The 22,917-nt window shown below is 43.9% G+C and overlaps 1 protein-coding gene and 1 long non-coding RNA gene across 10 annotated transcripts in view; one reads left to right on the top strand and one right to left on the bottom strand.

The window, feature by feature from the left end:
• Positions 1 to 22,917, top strand: part of SPEN (spen family transcriptional repressor) — a 66,097-nt gene that overhangs the window by 11,052 nt on the left and 32,128 nt on the right. For 4 of the 6 annotated variants that reach the window (XM_030231470.2, XM_030231471.2, XM_009095746.4 and 1 more), the window contains exons 2-3: positions 7,044 to 7,364; positions 10,654 to 11,130. In XM_030231470.2, the coding sequence (XP_030087330.1) occupies positions 7,044 to 7,364; positions 10,654 to 11,130 (798 nt within the window). Of the gene's footprint in view, positions 1 to 7,043; positions 7,365 to 10,653; positions 11,131 to 20,341; positions 20,386 to 22,917 lie in introns of those variants that run through there. The other 2 variants (XM_030231473.2, XM_030231472.2) reach the window with 1 other exon arrangement.
• Positions 13,087 to 20,296, bottom strand: LOC103820876 (uncharacterized). 4 transcript variants are annotated; one of them, XR_007779235.1, is made up of 6 exons: positions 19,810 to 20,296; positions 16,235 to 19,381; positions 15,882 to 15,922; positions 15,676 to 15,742; positions 15,457 to 15,569; positions 13,087 to 14,136 (listed from the first exon to the last, which is right to left on the bottom strand). It is a non-coding gene; the product is annotated as an uncharacterized LOC103820876 (long non-coding RNA). The 4 variants fall into 4 exon arrangements; XR_003945155.2 differs by lacking the exon at positions 15,882 to 15,922; XR_007779236.1 differs by lacking the exon at positions 15,882 to 15,922 and having other exon boundaries at positions 15,457 to 15,564.

Here is a 22,917-nt window from a genome sequence, read left to right as displayed (position 1 = left end):
GCCGGGGGCCAGAGGGAGCTGCAAAGTCCAGAGGGGTCCAGGTTCGAGTGCTTTGGGTGTTGGGAGCAGGAGTGTAGAAGTATGAGAGTTGTGCTCAGGCTTCATCCCAGGATTGTCTGGCTGAGCTCTGTAACCTGGGTGATTGTTTCTGTTCCTGGATTTTGACGTTTCCCTGAAGATCTTTATTACTAGAAGAAGAGCTGCAGGGAATGCCCTGAAGAACGTTGTTTTTCTCCCCCCAAAGGTCACAGAGCAATAAAGATCACTCTAAACAGGTTTTAAAGCATCTCAGATTGTAATCTAGAAAATGATGGGAGCTTGGTAATTAGGGCGTGTTTCTGAATCATTGTTGTCACAAGGGCTGTTCTTGGTGTGGCTCGAAAACCTGAGCTTCTTGTGATACAAGGAGCTTTTATTTTGCTTGGCACTGGGAAGGTGAAGGATTTCAAAGCTGCACATCTCCTGGATTTATCAGTCATGGATGAGCTTTTCTACTTGTGATGGGCTGGAGTGCTGTCCCAGCCACTCACTATGTGTTATCTTTATAGACACAGCAATTGATCTGCACCAGTGCCCCCAGCACAGGTGAGAAACAGGAGGAGCTGGAAACCATTGCACAGCAGGAGATGATGATATGAGTCACCATTATGGAATCATGGTGGGGATGGCTGACACTACTGGAGTTCTGCAGTGAATGGCTATGACTTCTTGAAAAGGAATTGGCAAGAAAGGACAGATGGTGGGGTAGCCCTGTGTGTTAGGAAGTGTTTGGATTGTCTAGAGGGTAACGATAGTGACGACAGGGTTCAGTGTTTATGGGAAATAATGGTGGGAAGGCTAACAAGGCAAATATCCCAGTGGGAGTCTGTTCTAAACCATCCAGCCAGGAGACCAGTTTCATATAAAGAGATAGATGAAATATTCTCTAAGCAGCTGGGAGAAGTCTCATGATCACTCTTGTTCTTGTGAGGGACTTAAACCTACTACATATCTGCTGGAAACATAGCAGAGAGGAAGCAGTCTGGGAGGTTTGTGGAGTGTGTGAAGGACACAATTGGTGAGGGAGCCAACCAGGACTTGGTATCAAGTTGTCCATAGTAAATACTGCTCCTGGTCTCCCCTGAGTGCCGCTGCTGGCCCAGGTAGTCCTACCAAGTGAAGTGATTGTAGCTCAACAGGTGACAGTTCTCCACATTTGTTAGACTAAAAATTAAGTGTAGTTTTCCAGGATGGTGGGATTCTGCTCGTTTGTATCAAGATCTGTCTCAATGAATTGGAATGATTTTCATCCCAGTCCTGTGCACATTCTTCTCAATGGTCTGAGCCTGATTTTGGTGTCTGCTGCACATTAGTTACTGTATTTATGAAACAGTCAGTGCAATTTTGAGTAGTTTTTATTTAGATGTCTTGATTTTTTTGTGTTTCTCAGTCCTCAAGTATCCTTCCATGCCACACATGTGATGATACTGTCAAATTTTGAGTAATGCTCTGCATTACTTGAGGCACAGTTTCATTCCAAAGACATGTGCTTCTCAGGAGATGGTGAAATACCATCTTATATCGCTCTACATATGAAATTGCCTTTCTAAAAAAAAAATTTAAGTGTATATATAAATTTTATGGCAGTAAAGCAGGTGGCTATAATGCATATGAAGCTTGGAAGATGGAGGAATGTCATTTCCTTAGGATAAGTGTGTTGGAACTGCTGTGTATTTCATTTATTGTATCACTGCCCTCATTGAGATCAGCTGTAGTGCCGTAATCTTTGCAAACGCCCGTGTAGAGACACAAGTTCCCTTTGTGTTGCTGGCTCAGGAACTCTCTCAGTGGTGAATATTAAACACCTTTTGTGAGCGGTGCGGGCGGGAGACGCTCACTGTGTGATTCCTGCAGGGAGCTGGTGGTACTGGAGGCTGGTGCTCAACTCCAAACAGGATTTCTGCAGGATAGCTGTCCCTGTGGCTCGGTGTCCTGCTGTTGGTAAGATCCCAGTGTGATTGGTGCTGCTATTTGCTGTGTTATTTTGTGTATTCTCTGGCTGGGAGGTGGCTGCACGTGCTGTTGTGGTGGGCCAAGTCTCTCAGGCTGTGAAATGAGCATCCATGATAGCAGAAGACGCTAGAACTGATGTTCATGGACTTAACAGACATCCTTTAGCCTGCATAAAAATCCCCATGGAGCGTGATGGCATCTTGCTTTATGGTGGTTTAGTGGCTGCACATCCTGGATTTCCCTGTACCTAGAGCAGACCTGCTTTGTGCAGGGCTGGAGTACCCCTAGTGTGGGGTATTTGGACTGATTTGGTGTCAGGAGTAAGGAGAAGAGGCACAAACATCTGGTGAAGTATTATTTCAGGACACATTATTTTGTTATGAAATAACAGCAAAGCCAGAGGAATGTGATTGGCCAAGGAAAGCTTCAAGCTGTGCGAGCGTTTTACTGAATAATGCAGGCTGGGGCTTGCTAGGGTTATATAATCACAGAGGAGGAAGCAGTTTGAGTGTGGTACAGCAAAATCAGCTGAGCTTTTCAGATGGCTAAAGATACCTGACTGCAGTCAAAGGGAACCTGAGTGAATACAAAATACTGGGATGTTCTGCTGTATCGGAGCAGCTTGTCAAATCATGCTTGTAATGGGTGGTGCAGAAACACACAGAAAAAGCTCCTGTGTTATTTTGGGTCCTGCAGTGTCTGTTACATTTAGTAGTGGAATGGAGCACAGCACCAGCTTCTAAATGAAAATGTGGTGAAGTTTCTTTGGTTGGAATGTAGCTGACCTGCAGAACTCTGCAGTGATGAAGATGGTTGGGTATGAAAGGTCTTCACAAACCTGTGGGAAGCACAGCAAGAGAAATAGGACGATAGTGTGATTTAAGGTGGAATTTGGTTTATATTAAAAACAAATCTCCCTCACTTCAACCCACCTCTTCTTATCATGTACAGATCTTCCTATAAAGATCCTAATCAGTTTATAGAATATTGCAACTAAACAGTAAGGTTTGCTCACTACACAATTACTGGCTGGCATTCTGATAGCCCATGCTTTGTTTTGAATGCTTCTGCTTGAAGCAGCAGGGACTGTGCAGGAAAGTGTTCAGAGTGAGCAGCCGAGCTGAAATGGTTTATTAGAGCTGGAAAGCCGAGGTGCTGATCCCCGGGGTAGGGAAGGCTGTAGGGTGTGGGATGACTTTGGCTGTGCCTGGGTGACACGTTGCTCCTGGGGAGGAGGAACCAGCCCGGCTCTGCATTGGCAGAGGCTGCGTCTCCCATCCTGGCTGAGCTGTCTCCTGGTTTGGGAGGAAGAGCTGAGGAGGAGGAAGGGCTGCAGAGCGAGGGAAACATGCTGAGCAGCTGTGCCAAGAGCCCAGAGACATTTCAGCTGCTTGAATACAGAGGTGCTTTGATCTGCAGTGAATAAACCGATAATGCTTAAATTATGAATTCCTTTTCTTTGTCTGAAAAGCTGGATTAGTGTGGCTTTGTTCGAGCAGTGATTATTGGGCAACTTTTTTTCTGCAAGGGCTGCTTGATGTGTGTTTACAGCCGGGTGCTTCGGTCGTGCTGTGCTGGTGGAGGGGCTTGGTGACATAACAGCTCCCCATGTCCTTGTCTCCTTCGCTTCAGGTTGAACTATAAACCCCTCCGGAAAACATGGCCTCGGCCGCCTTCTTTACGATGTGGAGCTAATGATTAATCTGCAGGCGTTGTGGACGGGAAGAGGCACTAAAAGGCCTTGTTTTCATTCGAGTCTGCCCGAGCGAAGGCACCTCTTTGTTTCTGTTGGACTGGCAGTGATTGCAAAACGCAGCCTTGGGAAGGGCTGACGCACAGGTGTAGTGATATGAGGCGAAGGTTGAGAGAAGCTGTTCTGCCAGCGCTACCAAAGGTTGTGGCCATGCCTCCCCTGGCCTTTTGTCCCTTCTTCCCAGCCCTCTGCCTGGACAAAGGTTACTCCTCGGAACATGTTCACCTCCATCTTGCCTTGCTTCAGTGTAAGGAAGCGCAGTGCTCTTGCTGCCTCTCCTCCCCCGGCCCTTCAGAAAGTGTCGTGGTTTTTTCCTTGTAATGTTTCTGTGCTGCAGTGAAGCCGTGTGGTGATGCAGCACTGCAGATCTCCCTCCTCTCCCCCTGGTCTCCTCCCGGCAGCATCTGCCAAGACAGGAGCAGCTCGGAGAGGCGCCAATGGGTGCGGCCGGGCCGGATCACTCCGCACATTGATCCTGGCGGTGGGGACCGAAGGATATCTGCAGTCACAGGACTGAGGCAAACCTTCCTCTTCCAGCAGCTCCCCTGCAGTACTCAGGGCTCTCTCCTCCTCAGTTTTCTTTCATCCCCCGCTTCTGCTCCCTTTCTCCTCCTCCTGCCTGCCTCCCTCGCTTTCAGCAAAGGCGATTGCCACAGATTATCCTCGGGGCCTGTCAAGGGTGCCTGGGCAGGACACTGAAGCACAGCGTATATTTATGTATCTGGATAACGGGGGATTAACAGGCGCCGTCTCGGAGTGGAGTGATTTACCACCATGGCTGCAGCACTATACAGTAGTAGCCTCTCCCATACATTTCATATTTATGAAAAAAAAAAAAAATAGCCGAAATATACTTCTTCCAGTATAAAAATTCATATTGGGAAGAGTCACACCTTTGCTAGGTGGGTTTTGTGGTAGATGGGGACATTATTACACTGGTGTTTTGTATCCTGTCTGCTTTCTGGGCAGCATGAGCTCTGATATTTGAACATTTTAAACACATTCTGCATCCTCTACAGCAAAGGAATGACAATTCTGACTGTGTATGTATAATAACCTGTACGTGTTAGGATTTCAGAGTTAGGCAGTAATTGTCAAGGTGGGGAGCAGGCAGTTGTTCAGAGCCCAGCTCTAATGTCACTGGCAGGCAGTGCTTCATGTGAGGTGGCCATGGTGGCTACAGTCAAAGGACAGCTAGGATTTTAGGGATATTGATACCATTATCAACAGTATCCTAATCCTGTTCCCCCCTGAAGATTGAAGGCAAGTACAGGCTCATGTTGCCAGAAACTGAACGTGTAAACACAGTGAGCAAAAGGAAAGCATGTATTCTAACCAGTCAGTTTGGGAGGTACATGGTTTAGGTGTGAGGGTCCATCTTTGTTTGCAGAGAACTGACACTGAAATGTGTTAAAGGGTGATCCTAACTAGGATTCCTAATTACTTTCCATATTTTTTGTCACATTCATTCATGGCACGAACATTTTCTCAAATAGGCTTTTTCCTGTTTTCCTTCCCTCTCCTTCCTTTCCTGTTCCCTCTCCTGCTCTCCCTGCATCTGCCACATCCAATTAGGCCATTTTTTTTCCTCACACAGATTTTATTAACCATCTCCTCTACTCTTCTGGGCTTTCTAAATCTTACTTGCAAGGCAAGATAACCAAATCCAGCTTCCAAAGAGAGCATGCTTTGAGAAGCAGCTTTCCTGCAGTTCCATTTGCCATTATTTGAAGCTTTTAATTAAATAAAATACAAAGAAACAATAAATAAATAACCAGAGCATTACAGATTAGGAAACTCCCAAGAATTAACACAGGGGCACGAAGGTGACAAGCTCAGCCCGGGACAGCTGAGAGGCAGGAACGTGTCTTGCGTGTGACTGTGTCTCTTTATGCCCAACAAGGCATTTATTTTTTTCTTGGAAGATGCTCTTGTTTGTGCGTACAGCCGTGTTCAGTGGAGTATAAACCAGGGAAAAAAGGGCTCTAAATCCAAACCAGGTTATATGTAAGTGTAGTAGGTCAGGCTGGAATGAGAAGGCAGCAGTCAGCGAGGCAGGTTTTCAGATCGTATTTAAGGATTAGTCATCCAACAACAATGATGAAATTGTAAGGTGTAGGAAAAGCCAGGCATGAAACCGAGGCAGCTCGGGGATCTGACAGCGTGTGTGCCTCAGCCTGGTGGTTGTATTCCCTTCTCCCTGTGTGTGTGGCTGAGAACAGTTTTGCCTGTGTAAGGTCTGTTTACATCTGCCCGGCCTTGTGCTGCCTTTGTGCATAGAAATTTTTTCACAGTAATTCTTCATGGAGTTTACAAATACTTCCTGATTAGGTTTTTTATTTGTGCGTCCCTTTCCTCTCTGTCGGCACATTCAGAAATACACTTCTGCCTTTTTTTCTCCTGGATTACCAGCTGCAGTTCAGAGCTTTTCCCTGTTTTGCTCAGAATCTTTTGGCAGAGAGAACTGAGCACCCAAACCCTGCAGTTGCTGGCTGTTAAAATGTCACTGTGCTCATCCCGCCCAGCTTGTCCTTTCTACTGTGAGTGGATGCAAGTTATTTAAATATGTTTTTACATCTTGTTTCCTTGTGTACACAAACATGTTTGGGTTTATTTTTATTTTGCATAGACATTTACTCATCCATAAGTGCCAGTGTTGCAGTTACTTAACATACATTACGTAGGGTGGTGTCATATTCCCTCTGGCATTTCTCAGCTCCTGTTGGGCAGCTGGGTCTGCTGTGGGTCTGAACCCCAGCAGCACCTGAGTCTGGGGGTCCGTGTGTCCTGCTAGGTGTGGAAGGAAACGGGTTTGGGATCAGGAGTGAGGATCACAGTGAAGACTCTGGATTAAATACAGATCGAAGTAGTGGAATTGCTGTATCAAGGTCGTTTGTTTCCTAAGAAAATTGTTGGCTGTCTGTATTTTTCCTCGTGACACAGTTTTGTTTTAATTGTGCCTCTTTAATTGTGTCAGACTAACGATGTGGAGGGTGCTCTGGTTATGAACACCTTTCTATTTCTTCAGCTGCTGCTGCTCTGTTGCTATAAAAAGGGCGATCCCATGGTAGGCTCCCCACACTTCCAGAAAGGAGTTTAAATGTAACCATGGAAAGTTTAAATGGCTTTTTTCTCTTTCCAAATGGCTTTTCTCCTCCTGGTATCTCCCAATGATTGATTTTCCTGGCACAGGGGAAGGGTGAAGGGTTGGATGTTGATTTTGCAGGAGGCAATGTTATTAAACGTGGTCTCTTCCCACCAGCACTAATGTGTGTGCTCTGCTTTGCTTCTCTTCCAGATATGGACGTGTCGAAAGTGTCAAAATCCTCCCTAAGAGGGGGTCGGAAGGCGGAGTGGCAGCATTTGTGGATTTTGTGGACATCAAAAGTGCCCAGAAGGCACACAACTCTGTCAACAAAATGGGAGATAGAGACCTACGGACGGATTATAATGAGCCAGGAACCATTCCCAGTGCTGCGCGGGGATTGGATGATACAGTTTCCATAGCATCTCGTAGTAGAGAGGTTTCTGGGTTCAGAGGAGGTGGTGGGGGGCCCACTTATGGCCCCCCACCATCACTTCATGCACGGGAAGGACGTTATGAGCGGAGACTTGATGGGTAAGTTCCAAGGTTTCTCTAGGCAGGTATTTTGTATTTGATATGGTGAGAAACACAAACTCGTATCTAGGGCCCCCAGATGGATTTAAAATTTTGGGAATTATCTATGTTTCCTATTTTGGGTTGGAAACGGAAGTGATTTCTATCCCAGTGGCTGGTACCTTGTGGATCCATAGAGGATGTGTCCTGCAGCTGGTTGGATATCTACCTACACTTGAAATAAGGTGGTTTTAAGATGGAAGATTTCCTTTGGCCAGCATCGATATTGGAGTTACTCTTTTCTAGAAGTAGCGATCCCATTTCTTGGATAATATTAAGGCCTTGCTGGATGTATCCCTGCTGCCAGATGGAGTTATCTTACTCTACAACATGTGGTGAAGTTCTCTGTGGAGTATCTTCGGAATACTAGAGCCTAGAATTCGGTGAAAGCTTGATGCCTAGCTCTCAGTTCTTTCTATACGCAGCGGGTATGTTAATTGGATTGTCACCACAAAATTCAGAGTAGACTTTAATGATGCGGCCCCTTGGATTCTACCGACAACTCTTAGCCATGGAAATAACGCTTGGATGGAGAAGACCGAAGGCAGCTTGTGATGGTTCCATTTTGGATCTACATCATTTCCAAGTTATTGGGATTATTCTTTCTGATGGTATTGGCAAAAAGAGATGACGGACATTACTAAATTTTGGAAATTATAGTTTATTTTTTTTTAAAGCTGGGATAAGAACTACTGCCTTGAATTTATTGGATGGTATACAGTCAAGACGCCAGTAGCCATGGGGAGTGGATTACTATCTAGTCTCTTAAAAAGCTCTGCTGCTCCACATTAAACATACTTTAGCTTTAAGGACGTGGTGCTAATACCCGTTTGTGGATACACCAGTGAGAAGTGACTGGGCTGGATGGTTACCAAGGCGGCCAGAGGATGCCTGCTGGCAGCAGCGTGAGGGCCCTCGGGCCTCGGGGGATCTTCTACCAGCTGCTTGATTCAGACTTAGGGCTGGAAATTAAAATTATGGATCTATTTAAGTGCCTTCTGTCTCAAGAAAGAAGTCTGGGGGTTTCAGAGTTACAGTTTCAGTCTGGGACTACTTCCGTCCAGTGGAATTTTTTTTTGTGTCTTGTCACTAAGATTTTTTTTTTTTCTTGTTGGTTCATCTAAAATATCATTTGACACCCTTGCCCATTAAGAAGGTGGATTACCCCTGTAAGAGGGGCCAAAATTGGGGAAGTTATGTTCACAATTCTCTCCCTAGATTTAATTGGGAATATAGGTCGTGTTTCCACACTTGGAAAAGGTTGGTATGTCCTGCCCTGTGTATATTAGCCCCTCTCCTAACCCAAGTCAAACCCTCTCTTTCCACTAACTCCAGTAGCACTTAGTACTAATAGATAAATGAAGAAAGCACTGTAGCCAGTAGCTGTTCAGCTCTGCTTCCTCTGTCTGTCTTCTGTGTCCTTCTCATGGATAAGGATTTGTTCTTTCTGTCAGCTCTGTAGCAGTAACCTGCTAGAAAATACTGCTTTTTCTCTGACCTCATTAAATCAGCTCTCACTGATTAACACTTTGTAGGATGCTAAATGCAATCGTTTGTAAAATTGTTGATCTTGGTCCTTCAAAAGGGGGAAAAAAGAACCAAAACAGAGACACATTTCTGTGCCAGATTCTGAAATAGCTTTCAAAATTCCATTGTTGCGAGCAAGAGGTAATGGAAATAGAAACGCAACAATGAATTTCAAGCAGATGTAGAAGATAATGACATTCTCTTGCACTGGTTAAATAGTCTTTTATATATCATTTGAGAGAAAAAAATGTAGGCAAGATGTGAGGGAGCCCTATAAGAAAGCTTGATATGAGTTACAATTTAACAACAGAGAGTGAATATATTGAGAGGATTAAGGATCTAGTGATTCATTGGAGAAGGAATGGAAGGAACTTCCTGAGATGCTAATCGAAAAAAGATTCAAATCCCATTTTCAGTTTATAAAAGATCCCTGAAATATTTCTGCCATTCAAACTAGAGCTGTGATGCAGGAGAGGAGGAGGAGGCAAGAGGCAGAATTGGGTTGTCAGGATTCAGGAGACTGAAGTGACTCATAACACATTCTAAAGGAAGAATCTGAGAGAGAAGGCTGAAAAAAAAGGTTGAAATGTCCTTTGTAAGATGGATAATTAATTTTTAAATTAATTTTGGCTACCCTAACATATTTAGAATTTTAGAAGTATTCTTTAAATGTTCAAAGTAACCATTCTGGATCTTCCATTTTGTAGATGTAACTAAGATGTACCATCCTGGTACTTGTCTAAATTGAAATACTCAACTATTTGTAGTGTTCCTTTATCTGTCAATCTCTTTATATGAGAGATCACACTAACTCAGAACATCAGCAAGCCTTTCTCAATTTAAAATGTTCAAAACACTGAAATGAACTGGACTGTAGCTGCTGGAAAGCAGCAGCTTGTGCAGATAGAAATTCTCTGATTGCAGCAGTCCAAACAAAAATACTGCCTAAAAACTGGATTCCCAGTCCATGTGTAGGGTCTTAGTATGTTCTGGAACCTGCATCCTTGCAGTTCCAGCATTAGTAATGGAGAAGTTTCTTTAGCATCCATAACTTTTACAATGAATGATTATAGCAATCTGGTCAAAGCAAAAATTCCCTCTAAGAGGGTAAAATATTTTAGAGCAGCAACAGGAAAGCCCCTAATTTTCTGGGAAATCTCTATGGGTTATGCCACCCCTTTTGAAAGCAGCTTTTTACCTCTGGGTCATGCTTTGCATGGAGGCTTTCATGGCTACAGCCCATTTTGTGATGCCATTTTTGCAGAAGGATAATTACAAGAGCTCCAGTAGTTACCAAATTTTGAAAAAAAATTTTTTTGAAGCTCTTAAGCAAAAATGGAGAGAAAAAGAAGAAGTTAATGATGATGTCCACAACCATAAAGTTTTTCTTGTTTACAGAATTTAAAAGAAAAAGAACAATTGAAATGAGGATTCTGCATGGGAAAGCAGAATTTTTATTCCTGTGCAGGCAAGTTGCTGGTCATGAAAGCCCCATATTGTGATTAAACCAAAATGATTGCTCAGCTTGATTGTATACAAATATAACTTTGGAGTCAAGTAAAATGTTTTGAAATTTGTCATTGTTTGCTTGATAGGTTATTGCTGGTTAGTGGAGAAGCAGTCGCAACAATAAGTCGAGTGCTGCCATGAATGTTTGCATGATTTGCTTTTGGTTGTGCCTGCCCCTTTCTGATGCGATATTTTTCCCCCTTCCCAAATGCAGGGCTTCAGATAACAGGGAGCGTGCTTATGAACATAGTGCCTATGGACACCATGAGCGGGGGACGGGCGGATTTGATCGGACGAGACATTACGATCAGGATTACTATAGAGACCCTCGGGAGCGGACCTTACAACACGGGCTCTATTACACTTCTCGGAGCCGAAGTCCAAACCGCTTTGACGCTCACGACCCCCGATACGAACCTAGGGCCCGGGAGCAGTTTACATTGCCCAGTGTGGTACACAGGGATATCTACAGGGATGACATTACACGGGAGGTACGAGGCAGAAGGCCAGAGCGGAACTACCAGCACAGCCGGAGCCGCTCGCCGCACTCATCGCAGTCCAGGACACAGTCCCCGCAGCGCCTGGCCAGCCAGGCCGCCCGGCCTGCCCGCTCCCCCAGCGGCAGCGGCTCCCGGAGCAGATCCTCCAGCAGCGACTCCCTCAGCAGCAGCAGCAGTACCAGCAGCGACAGGTAGGTCTCTGTGCCGTGGGCTGCGCAGGTCGTTTCCTGCAGTGAGAGCCTGAGGAGTTGTTCCGTGGCGAAGCTTTGGTTGCTGAGGTGGAAGTGAAATGTTAAAAGGCTCAGTTGGCACCGAGGGTTCCAAGGGGAATGCTGGTGCTGGTAGTTGTTTTCCATGGTGGATCCATGCAGCATCTGTAAGATGGTGGCTGGGCAGAGCAGGGATGGACAGACAAGACCTCGCTGCCTGTGTGTCTCGAGAATGGGGTCACTTTTATTTGCTTCAGTGAGAGAAAAAGCAAATTTCAAGGTCAGCTACTTTTTACAGACCACACTTCAACATACTTTGGGAAATGATGAGTGGTATTGTTCTGTTTCTTCTTGTTCACTGACACTGCTGACATTCACAAGGTTGATTTGTCACCTTCTCACTTCTCGCCCTGCTGCCTCACAGCAAAATTTGTAGACTTGGAAGAATTAAAAGAAAATAATCCAAGTTTGCAATTCTTGGGGATGCATTGCCTTGGTTCTGCAATAGCTCTGTATTTGCATGGCTTTACAAAATACCTGTGGGGGAGAAAAGAAGGTGTTAGAAAATCACTGATTTCTTTCAATGATTTTAAAATTCATGTTGAAGTGCCTCTCTGATATTTGGTCTTTTAAGAGTGAATTCACGCTAAGAGTGGAAGCCACAAAGCTATGGTTGCACCCATAAATATTTTATGCTCTTTGGCGAAGAGCTCTATTCTTCAGGAGGGTTTGCAGAATTGGCAGCGTTTCCTTTGCATACCAGGTCTTTTCTAAAACTGAAAATATTCATTAAGTAAATAAGTGTATCAGTAGAGTGCTCGATTTTGCAAACGCCTGGCATGACAGAACAAGGGGGAATGGCTTCCCACTGCCAGTTGGCAGGGTTAGCTGGGATATGGGGAAGGAATTCTTCCCTGTGAGGGTGAAATGAGTGCCCAGAGCAGCTGTGGCTGCCCCTGGATCCCTGGAGGTGTCCAAGCCAGGCTGGACATTGGGCCTTGGAGCAGCCTGGGACAGTGGAAGGTGTCCCTGCCCATGGCAGGGGGTGGAATTAGGTGAACTAAATTTAAGGTCCCTTCCAGACTCTTCATGGATTCTGTATTTACCACTGTGAAAGGAATTTTACCACTGTCAGAACTCTCTGACCAAGGAGATTTTTCTCACAAAGTCTTACCTTGAATGTTGAACCTTTTAGAAGGGTGATATGGGCTGACACCCACGAAGAGTGTACAGAAGATGAGGAAATCATTGTCTCCTTTTCTGATTGCCCCACCCCCTCATGTCTAAAGAATCATGCAAGGATTTATTTACTTCTTTTAATTATTGTTTTCTCCTCTTGGGTTTAGAAATCCATGTCCTGTCTCAGCTGGAGAGAAGGTGAAGATTTAAGACAAATTTTAGGCTACTTTTAAGCACTTATTTATTTCCAACACCTCTCTCAATGAGAGCTTAATGCTTTAATAAAGACAATACTTTGTCAAAGATTTTTCACACTTATTACAGCTTAGAAAAATCTGTGAGACTTCCAGAGGTCTCAGAAAAATCCTAGAGAAAATGGATTGAATGAAGGACTGGTTACATTTAAGGTTAAAAAAAAAATCTCGAGAAGAGGAAGAAGAAAAAGTCTCTACTGGTGCTTCTCTGCTCCTTGTGGAATGAGAAAGGCGTCCAAGAAACTCGTAATATTTATAAAATGTCATTGTTGGGATGTTGAGGCAGGATGAAATCCTGTTCTGAATTTGAGAGGACTAAATATGATCCCACTGGAGCCAAGTTTTAAGATTTAATGAGAAGAAAAGCAGAGTCTGCTGTGCTTGAGCATTTCATTTTCTTGGCAATCTCTAGCTGTAGTAATGGAAAAGTAGACGATACTCTGGGAGGAAATAAAACATTTCTTTCTTATTAATACAATAAAATCAAACTCAGTCGAGCAAGTAATAGAATCTGGTGGATTGTATATTTAATTTTGAAGGATCAGAAAAGAGTTTTACATGTTTCTTAGCAATCAGCTAGATAATAATAAGCATTTAACCCTCTCTTTACTTTGGGAAGCAAAACTCCACCTGGCCTTGAAGTCTTTCAAAGCACAAGTGTTTGATTTTCAACACAGTTGAAATGTAGCCATGTAAATATTAAGCCCCTCATACGCTGTTGGTGAGCAAAAGCTGCCTCACCCCCTTTTCCCTGGTTTGGTGCTCCCACTTGCTGTGTGATATATCCAGTTTCTTTTGTCTGGAGAATAATTATTGCCTGCAGTTTCCATGGTCTCGAGGATTTCAGCAAGCCAGAGATTCTCTTACAGCTTTTTTAAAAGTGGAAATGGCCAATTTTGAGAGGCCATGGTATTATTAAGGTCTTTATGACACTGCATTCTTCTGAAATTTACGAATTTGGTCACTCAGGTCTGGTCCTCTTGGTCTCAGCTGGCAGAGTTGTGTTCCCTGCCCTGGAGGGTGTTTAGGGCACATGGTGGGTGTTCAGCTCTGGTGGGAACTTCATGCTGTGCACTGTCCTTCAGGAGCTGGGAAAAAGCAGAAAGGTGGTGAAGGAGAAGTCTGGGTTTCCTTGCTTCTGGTTTTCAAGAACATGTGAAGTACATAGCGCTGATTAAATGGAGCTGATTTTCTGTGACAATACTGAAGAAATGCTGCTTGCTTAAAAATTAAAAAACAACCCCCAAACGCCTTTATCTTGTCAAGGTTCAGAGTTTGTTGTGTTGGATCACCACTAAACTTGGCTTTAAATTGCTATTTGGAGGCCTTTGGAGGTAATGGTGCTGCAAGGAATAATTTAGAAACTAAAACCAGAAAGAACACATTCAAAATAACCAGTATTCTCTGAAGCCAGGCTTTATTTGGGGTGTTTTGTGGCCTCTCAGAAGTTGCCTGCCGAGGTGAGGAAGCTGGTGGATGTGGATGGTTCCTGCGTGGATTTGAGGAGAAATTTGTGTTTTGAAGTCTTCTTAGTGTAAGATTGTTCATTTCCCACCTGTATAGTGAAAAAGGGTTGGTGGAATTCTTTTATCACCTTGAAAGAATAAAAAAGCCCTTGAAAATGATAATTTGCCACAACCAGAAGGTTGGATGCCACATCCATTCTGGTGATTCAGACACACACCACAAATGATACATTAGCAAACATATTTTCTGAACTGTGTCATGGAAGAAGCTGGCTCTGGATGGAAGCTGGGTGATCCCATAAGAAGCAAAGAAGATTTTGTTTGTGCCCTGCCCAACCTCCTGGAAACATCCCCCCCTGCTTTTAGGTTTTTTCTTTTGTAGCAAAAGCTCTTTTCTGCTGCTTGTTGAGGTGCTCTCATGCACTAAAAATAATTTCTGGGCTTTTTGATTCAGTTTTGTAACGTCAGATGGCCTGACACATCTCTTGCTGCTCCATGTGTTAGTGATTATTCCTAAAGCTTTGCTGCAGCAGTGTGCTGAACCACCCAGTGCTGAGAGCAGTGTTTCGCTCCTAAAATCCTTGTTGGGATGGGGTTTGAATTCATTTTCAAAAACTCAGGCAGAAGTGTTTGATTTCCTGTAGGTGATGTTCAGGCTGTGAAAGCGTGAACACCCCGTGTGTTCCATCTGCAGATATGCAGCCCGAGGTTTCCCTTGGCCTTTAATTTATTTTTTAAGAGTGTTTATTCAGTTATCTGACGTGGAGGATGCTGGGGGATTTACCAGTTAAATGAATAATTTCCTATAATATGCAATGTAGTCACCTTTAATTTATTTTTAAGAGTGTTTATTTGGTTGTCTCATCTCCAGGATGCTGGAGTTCAGTGAATAATTACTTAGATGACTATTTCTCTATAGCTTGTAATATGAAATAGATATTGGGAAACTAAAAGAGCATTTTCAGCTTAGATACAACACTGGTTTTATATTCAGCAAGATCTATGTGAGCACAGTTATTCCAGTCTTCTTGAAATCAAGAAACAGGAAGTAGTTGCACTTACAGATATTTGAAAAGGGAAAATTTTTTTGTAATTCTGATAGCTGTATTTAAAGTTCTCGTGACAAGTGGGCAAGGCATAAGGTAATTAGAGATTGGTTTTAATTTTAGATTTCTCTGTGATGAAATTCTTTCTGGAGCAAGGAATTACCATTGGAATGGAATATGTGTGTGTCTTAATATTGAAATAAACTGATGAAAAATACTGCCAAGAGAATTTTAATCATGGGAAAAACAGGCTCCCTGAAACCTCCTGTGTATTTTATTTAGTCAGGGACTTTCCTACCCTGTTTCAACAACTGAAGTGAAAGTAGAAAAAAGTGAGTTTTAGTTTCATTACATAATGCAAACCTTTCTCTACCATTGTCTTCATCTCCTCCTTCCCGTGTCGGTTGCTGCCAGAAGTGATGAATCACTGATTTAGCTGGGATTTGGGATTTTGAGTGGGTTTGGAGATGCCTGTGCTGAGGACAGATGAAAAATCAGGAACAATGAGGTTAAATGTAGCTGTTTAGTCTTTATTGAAGCATCTGTGAGATGCTTTTGTCGAGGTTAAATAATTCTACATACATTTGGTATTGTTGAGACGAGCTGAAAATTTTTAATCTCTTCTGGTAGAACGACAGGGTTGAGCAGGCTTGTGTTTGTATGGGAAAAAAATTAGGTTAAGATTTATCAAAGAAAATGAAAGAATTTCTTAGAGTAGGAGGCCTTTTCCATTACACAAAGGCAACAGTAAATCCTGTCAAGAGTCAGGTTAAACACCTCATCCTTACCTTTTGTTCACATAAACCCATGTGCTGCTTTAATGTTCTCTCTGCGCGGCAAAATGTGAATTAGGGAAAGGAAAATTTAGAAAAAAAGTCCACCTCAGATACTCGCAGGTTTTTGTTAACAACTGTCGAGCGTTTTCACTTTGTTCTTCCTTGTGTTTCTGCTCGTGTCAGCCTGTGCTGCTGCTCAGCTAAATATAACCGAGACCCTCCTTTAAACGTGTTTTTTTTTTACCCTTGGGACTGTATCGGGTTTCTTGAGATCGAGCACAGGCAGAACGTTTTCAGATGGCTTTGGAGAGATTATAATACAGAAAGGAAACCTTTATACTCGAGATATGCCGAAAAAGACGTACCTGTGCATGTGTAATCACATAAATAGATCCTTCTGGGGAAAGGAAAAAAAAAAACCCAAACGTAATATATCAAAGTTCTCCTCACGGATGGTGAAGAAATGGTGCCTCGGCGCCCTTGGCAGGGAGCGGCCGCAGCCCGCTTGTCCCTCAGCCTCTCGCCCCAGCTGCTGACAGCCCGCATTACCTCAGCCCTGGACTCGGCAATAATCTATTAAAAATGTGCGTTGCATAATAAGATTTCTATCTCGCTCCGAAACCCCGCCGCTTTCTCTCGCCTCACAGCCGGCGGAGCGCGCCCGCCGCTGTAATGGCGGCACGGCCGCGGAGTCGCCTCACCCGGTTGTTTCTGGGGGGGGGCGGGGAGAGCGGGTGTTTCTGAGGGAGAAGCGGCTGTTTTGTGGGGGGAAAGCGGGTGTTTCTGGAGGAAAAGTGCGGGTTTGCCGCCGCGGTGCCCCGGCGGCTGGGGGGCGGTTGTTTGCGCTGAGAACCGGTCTGAGCCGGCGGGAGCCGGCCGGGGCTGCCGCGCCGCCCCCCGGGCGGGGCCGCCCGAGCCCCGCGGAAAAACACCGCCATTGCCACAAAAAAAAAAAAAAAAAAAAAAAAAAAAGGCTTTTAAATTAAAAAAAAAATATATAGAATCCCTCCCCCACCTCAGCAGTGGAGCAGCTCTCGCTCGTGCGAGAAAGTTTTCCCTTCACACAGCGCAGAGGAATGAAATAGCAGCGGCTGTGTCATGTGTCAGAGCCGGCTCTGAGTGGGGAGAACCACCCTCTTTTCCTCTCAACCTATTTAAGGTTGTTTATTTATTTGTTTTAAACCTTAAATGCTCTTCTTGCTCTAGAAGTTAAGCACTGGTTTCCTCGCTGGAGGAATCGGCCCCAAAAATCGCCCCAAAAGGGCAGTTTTGGAGCCTGCCCCAACATCCTAATGCCATCTCTGCCGTGATTTGACACAATTTCAAAATAAAATAGAAATTCTATCTTTGTTGGCCCCTCTGGGAGAACCCATCCCCACCTCCCCCCCTTACATATAAATAGACAATAAAATACTTTAAAACGTTATAACGAAGAGGGGGTTTAATTTCTTTTTTATTTAGTGTTTAATTTTCTTGGCATGAGCTGCCCAAAAAGAGTGGACATTTGGCTGCAATTAATACCCCCCACCATCGCCGCACTCCCAGTAATAGTTGGTAATTGCTGGCTCTAAGTGACAAAGCAATTAAGCCTCTTCCTAAATGTGCAGAAGTAGGTGTTTATCTAAATCTGGGCTGTCAGCCTTTGTTTCTGTGTCAGGGCCCAGAAGCTCAACTGCTGCCTTCTCAAAGTGCATTTGATTCTTTACAGGCAGAGGAAAAAAAATATTTCAAATTAATTGCAGGAAAGGAGTCTTAAAAATATATAATGCTTTGGATGGGTGAAGTGGAAATTGCCCCAGAAAAATATTTCTGTTTTATTACTATGATAGCTATTTTGATAATTTCAAATGACTTTATTGTTGTTAAAGAGATTATTATTATTATTTCAATGCTTTAAAGGTTTCTTGCAATGAGATCAGAATCTTTGCTGGAGAAGGAGAATATGAAAATTTGTGACAACTGATTCTAGACCCTCCAGTGAACTTGCCTTTTCCTCAGTGGGGGGAGAAAGAGCTGGTTGTGTGGAAGGATGTGTGTTAAAAATTATATTTTTAAGTCACCCCTGGACAGCTGTAGGTCTGTGGGAGCCAGTTTCTGGTGTGAGAATTCGCAATTTCATGTCTTCTTAACCTCCTTTTTTAGGAATAGTGGGAAAAACCTGAGCTATGTGGACAGCACTGCTCCCACCAGCCTTGTGGGAGACTTTGGGCTGCTCCTTAAGTCCATGAGAGCTGCTAAAAATTGCTGTTTTCCCAAAGGTCAGGTGCTGTTGGATTGGGTTTGACTTTGGGGTTATGCGTATGCATATTAACAAAATGGTCACTTCTAATTGCATTTTTAAGGCTTTGATTTCCTTCCAAGTATTTTGCTTAATCATCTTGAGTAGGCTGAGGGAAGGAAAGAATTAGCTGAGGTCAGGGAAGTTGAAGCTGCCCGTGTTACTGCTCAAAAGCCAGGCTTAGTCTGAGGGATCCTGGAGGCAGGAAGAGAAATGTGTTCTCTTCCTGCTGCACGCTGGGAGAGTAAGGGGAAACCAGCCCCGAGAAAGCCAAGGAAAACAGGGAAACGTGTGGTGCCGTGGGCTGTGGTGGCTGCCTCCCTCTGCACCAGCAGTCCAGATTCGCCTTTCTTTGGGAGACACACTGGTCGGATGTGAGTCATGGCTAAAATAGATTAGAGGATCGTAGCCTGGAAATGCTTATCTGCAGCGATGGTGGAGTCAGCTCAGATGGAGACACAGGCGCCAGAGCTGGGGGAAAGCATCCCCCTTGCACAGACCTTTGGAATAAAGGGCAGTTTAATAATTTCTGAGGAATATTCACATGGAGGGGTGAATAGCAGTAGAGCTGTATTGAACGCTTCTTGAAAAAAATACCAGTCATTACAGTGATGAAAGGAAAAATCCAGCCACTGTGTGGGCTCAGCCATACATGTTTCACTTAGAGCCTAGACACCACGTCCCTTCAAACTTGCAAATACAGTGATTTATTGGTTTGGTTTTGGTTTTTTTTTCCCCCAAAGAGGATGTTTGTGCCTCTGCCAGAGGTGTGGATAAAGGAGAACCTTCCCTGTAAAACCTTAGGGCTGGGAGAGCAGGTCTCCTCCAGGCGTAGCGATGCGACTTGGGCGTTAACTTTACAATCTCAGGTGGAACATGTTGTACTCAAATAAGGTCACAGGGATGGGAATTAGTAGTAAATAAGCCTTATTTGGGAAAAAATAAAAAATAGTATCATCCCCTAATCTTTACCCATTGAATTAACCATGTACCTGATGCTCTTAGCTTTGCCCTCTTCGTCCTGGCATCGAGCGCAGTCTGGCTGTGACGTCGCGAGTGCCGAAACCACTAATGATGGCATCAAAGGTTTAAGTGCAAAAGCTTCTTAGCAGGAGATTAGGGATCCCACTGCAGATCCTTGCAGTCAGCTCCTAATGCTGCTCGGAGAGAAGGCAGTGTGGCTCTTGAGTGGAAAATCACGGGCTTGGGAGAGAGGTGAGGGCTTCGATGTGTTCTGTAGAGGAGAAAAAATTTATATGTGTTGGGATGTGGTCCAAATTTTGTTTAAATCTTGAAGGGAAGCTGAGCTTCCAAAAGGAGGAGCAGGGAGATGTGCACTGTGTAGATGCTGTGTGAATAAAGTCTTTGCATGATTATTCATTAAGTGCCTAATATAAGAACAAATATAGCTTTGGCATTAAGAAACAGGACTTCTCTGTGATCCCTCCTCGCAAGTGGCCCATAACAAAGGGGACCTGGTCCTTTGTTTCCTGGTCCTTCCAGCCATGAGTGCATTCTGCTGTCTGGAGAAGCGAGATGTGGAGCCTTTTAATTCCTTCTCTTTGAGAAATGTCTGGGCTTCAGTGCTCAGTTGCTTTATTTAGCTCAAAGCAATAGTTTTGGCTAGAAGACACTAGAAATCCAGGATGGCAGGAAAAGTACCTCTTAGAGAATCCTTTTTACGAGAGGGAAGTGGTTTTCAGGCCTGTATCCTCATTTCTTCCATGGTTGTGGGGTGTTCTCTGCAGATGTCCAGAAATCATTGGTTTTATACCTGGGCAAAAATACGAGAACCTTATAAAACAGTTTAAAAATAAAAAATAATTCAGACACATCTCCAGCAGATCCCGGCTCTAAGGGCATTCATGTATTTATTATCTTTCATCCATTTGAGAGTAGAGAGCTTTTCTGGCATGATAACACGTAAAGAAAGGCACTGTTCTCCTCCTGAAAGTGAATTCCCAAGAATGCCTGGCCCCAGGTCCCTGTGGACAAATGGTGCCGGGCTGGGCAGAGTGAGATGCAGTGTCCTACTTACTGTGGCTGCTACAGGTCTGACCTCCTTGGATCATCTGACACCTCGTTGGGTAAGAGGTTGCTGCAAGATCTCAAACCCTCAAATTATGTAAGATTTACACACTTGCTTTGAAGTTGGTCCCTCCCTTCCATGTTTGTTTACTGGCTGGTGTGTCCTGTTGGATTGTGAAGGATGAATAGTCGCAGAAAGGAAGCTGTCGGGTTAGTACAGATTTTCTGTTCCTCTTTGTTTTCTAAAGGCACGCGGAGCTGTGCTTATCCCGGTTCTGGATCCTGGGAATACGCCGAGGACGTCCTGCGCCGGTCGGTCGGGGCTTTGCTGGGTGAAGTTTTCACTTTGTTTGTTTGTTTCTGAGATGGAGAGAGGGAGGAGAAAGGCTCATTTTGTTGCTAGAGGAGAAACAGAGATGGTCTCTAAGAGCTGTCTCAGGAGTTGATGTTGGGTTTGCTTTTTAATATGTAGTTTCTCTCAAACTTGGGGAAATCACATGGAAAGAAGGAAGGTGCTTAATTACCCTGTACATGTGGCTGCCATGGTTTGGGGGTTTGAAAGCACTGGCTCCCATAAGGGAAGCGCACAGGCTTTGCCTGTGGGAATTCCTCAGAGGACTTTTCTTCTGTCCAGTCCTCTCACTGTGCCAGCGGGATTGCCTCGTGCTGCTCCTCCTTCCCCAGCCGCTGCCATGTGGGGTGGAGGCCAGGGCTGTACTCGGTCCAGGGAGGTGTAATACATTTTCTTCTGGATTTTCCCCTACTTATGCATTTTTCTCACAAATTTAAGTTCTCATCCTGCTTTGTGATCCCTGGTAAGTGCGCTTGAACTGGCCCAGGCTTTTGGGAAAGAGAATCCCTGGACTTCTAACCATGTGTGGAGATGTAATTGCTAAATCGTAACAAACAAATTCCATGGAATTAAATTACAGCAAGGTGCTTTCTCAGAAGTTACTCTTAAGTGGCAAACACTGTCATATGATACGAGTTTTGCTGGACTGGTTTGGAGTTGTTTTTCTCTCAGATTTGCTCTTCAAACCTGGCATTACTTTCTATAGTTGTTCAACAAGGTAAAATCACATTATCTCCTGCAGCCTACTGCAGATCCGCAATAGGTGCTGTGGCACTTTACCTATTTCATACAGACATTTTCTTTTTAGTTTTATTTTCATTACTTCAGTGTTTTCTACCCATGTGAAAGCTCACAAAAAGTTCTACTTTTAGTTGTATTTTTATTTGCATGTGGGCAGCAAAATGAAGTAATTCCCAAATATAGTCCTAGCCAAGAGATCCATCTGTTCCCTGCATTTTTTAAATGGCAAATTAATCCTTAGCATAGAACTCATCAAATGTCTTCTCTCTATAATTTATGCTGCCTGAGATCACAGAAATTACTTTTTTTTTTTTTCCCCAGGCCTTCCATTTTAAGTAGTCCTTTACTCCAGAAGAGCAGCTCCCATTCTGGTTTTACAGAGCTCTCCTGTGATTCCTCCAGTCACTGTTGTCGGTCTAAAAGGGGGCATTAAAAAAAAAAGCCTCCAAAATTATTCTTCCCTTCATCTCTTTGGAGTTTCTTTGAAAGGCTGTAGAAGATTCTTTTAGAATCTTAGATCAGAAGGAGTATTTTATGATTCTAAGATGTAAGGGAATAGAAATTCTCTTTGAAAAACACCCTTGATAAATGGATTTATTTTGAATGGTGAGCTAGGGTTGCTCTGACCATCTCCATTTGGATTTCTTTCTTTGGACAATAGTGACCATTTTTAGAAGTACTGAACTTCCATGGCGTTATCTGCCATAAAGGGAATTTCTATATTAAGCTTTGCATGTTCCCAAATTTACTTAAGCAGCATTGTAGCTCAGCTGTGTATCTTGGCATGCCTTCCATTGCAGCTCCCATCCCAGGAACAATTCTGTTTATAGGAGAGGATGCACCATTTCAAAACTGCTCCAAATCAGGAATTTCAACAAATGGTGTTTTGTGTATTGCTAAAAAAACCCCATGCCTTGGGTTGAGAGGAGGCAGTGCATGCAAATAGTGCCTGGCTTGGTTTTTTTAAGGCAAGGTGTGATGCTTTTCTAAAACATGAAGACAGAATTAATTCGATGGGGCTCTTTGCTGTGATCTTCTGGCAGCTTTATGTTAAAAAGTAACTGCAGTAACCTGGAGGTGAATCAGTGCTACGGGTTTTATTTTGTTCTGGCATATGTCTGAAAAAGGCTTTTCTTCTGAAAGATGCCCAGTGCTCAACACTTAGTCAATGCCAAATGGTTTTAAAATTGTACTTAGAAGTGTTTATTCCCAGGAATTCATTTGACAGGGCTCATAAGGCAGAAGAGGTTACTTTTTGCTCCTTGAGTAAATGCATAGTAGCCTACTTGGATGCAGTGGGGGTTACATTTTCAATGGCATTTGACTCTCCTGGCTCATAGGCAGCACTTGGAGTGGAGTTTGGTGTTTTTTCCTAGGATGCCGAGTAGGTCCCTTCATGAAAGCAGTGCTGTTGTTGAGGAAACTGCCTTTAAATATTGGGCTTGATGATCGTGGAGCTCTCTTTCAGCTTAAATGATTCTGTGCTGTTTTCTTGGTATTTTGAAATGGCTTGGCCACCTGTGAGCCAGGAGATCAAATTCCTTAGGCTGTTCCCTCTGTGATTCATGGAATGACCTTGGGCAAAGCCTTGGCCTCTTCATACCTTCCTTTTCCATCTGCAGTGGACGTTAAGACAGCCTCCCATGAAC

The sequence above is a fragment of the Serinus canaria genome, chromosome 21, assembly GCF_022539315.1.
Source record: "Serinus canaria isolate serCan28SL12 chromosome 21, serCan2020, whole genome shotgun sequence".
NCBI classification, from domain to species: Eukaryota; Metazoa; Chordata; class Aves; order Passeriformes; family Fringillidae; genus Serinus; species Serinus canaria.
Note: the sequence above shows the minus strand (reverse complement) of the source record. Positions and strands in the feature narration are given on the sequence as shown.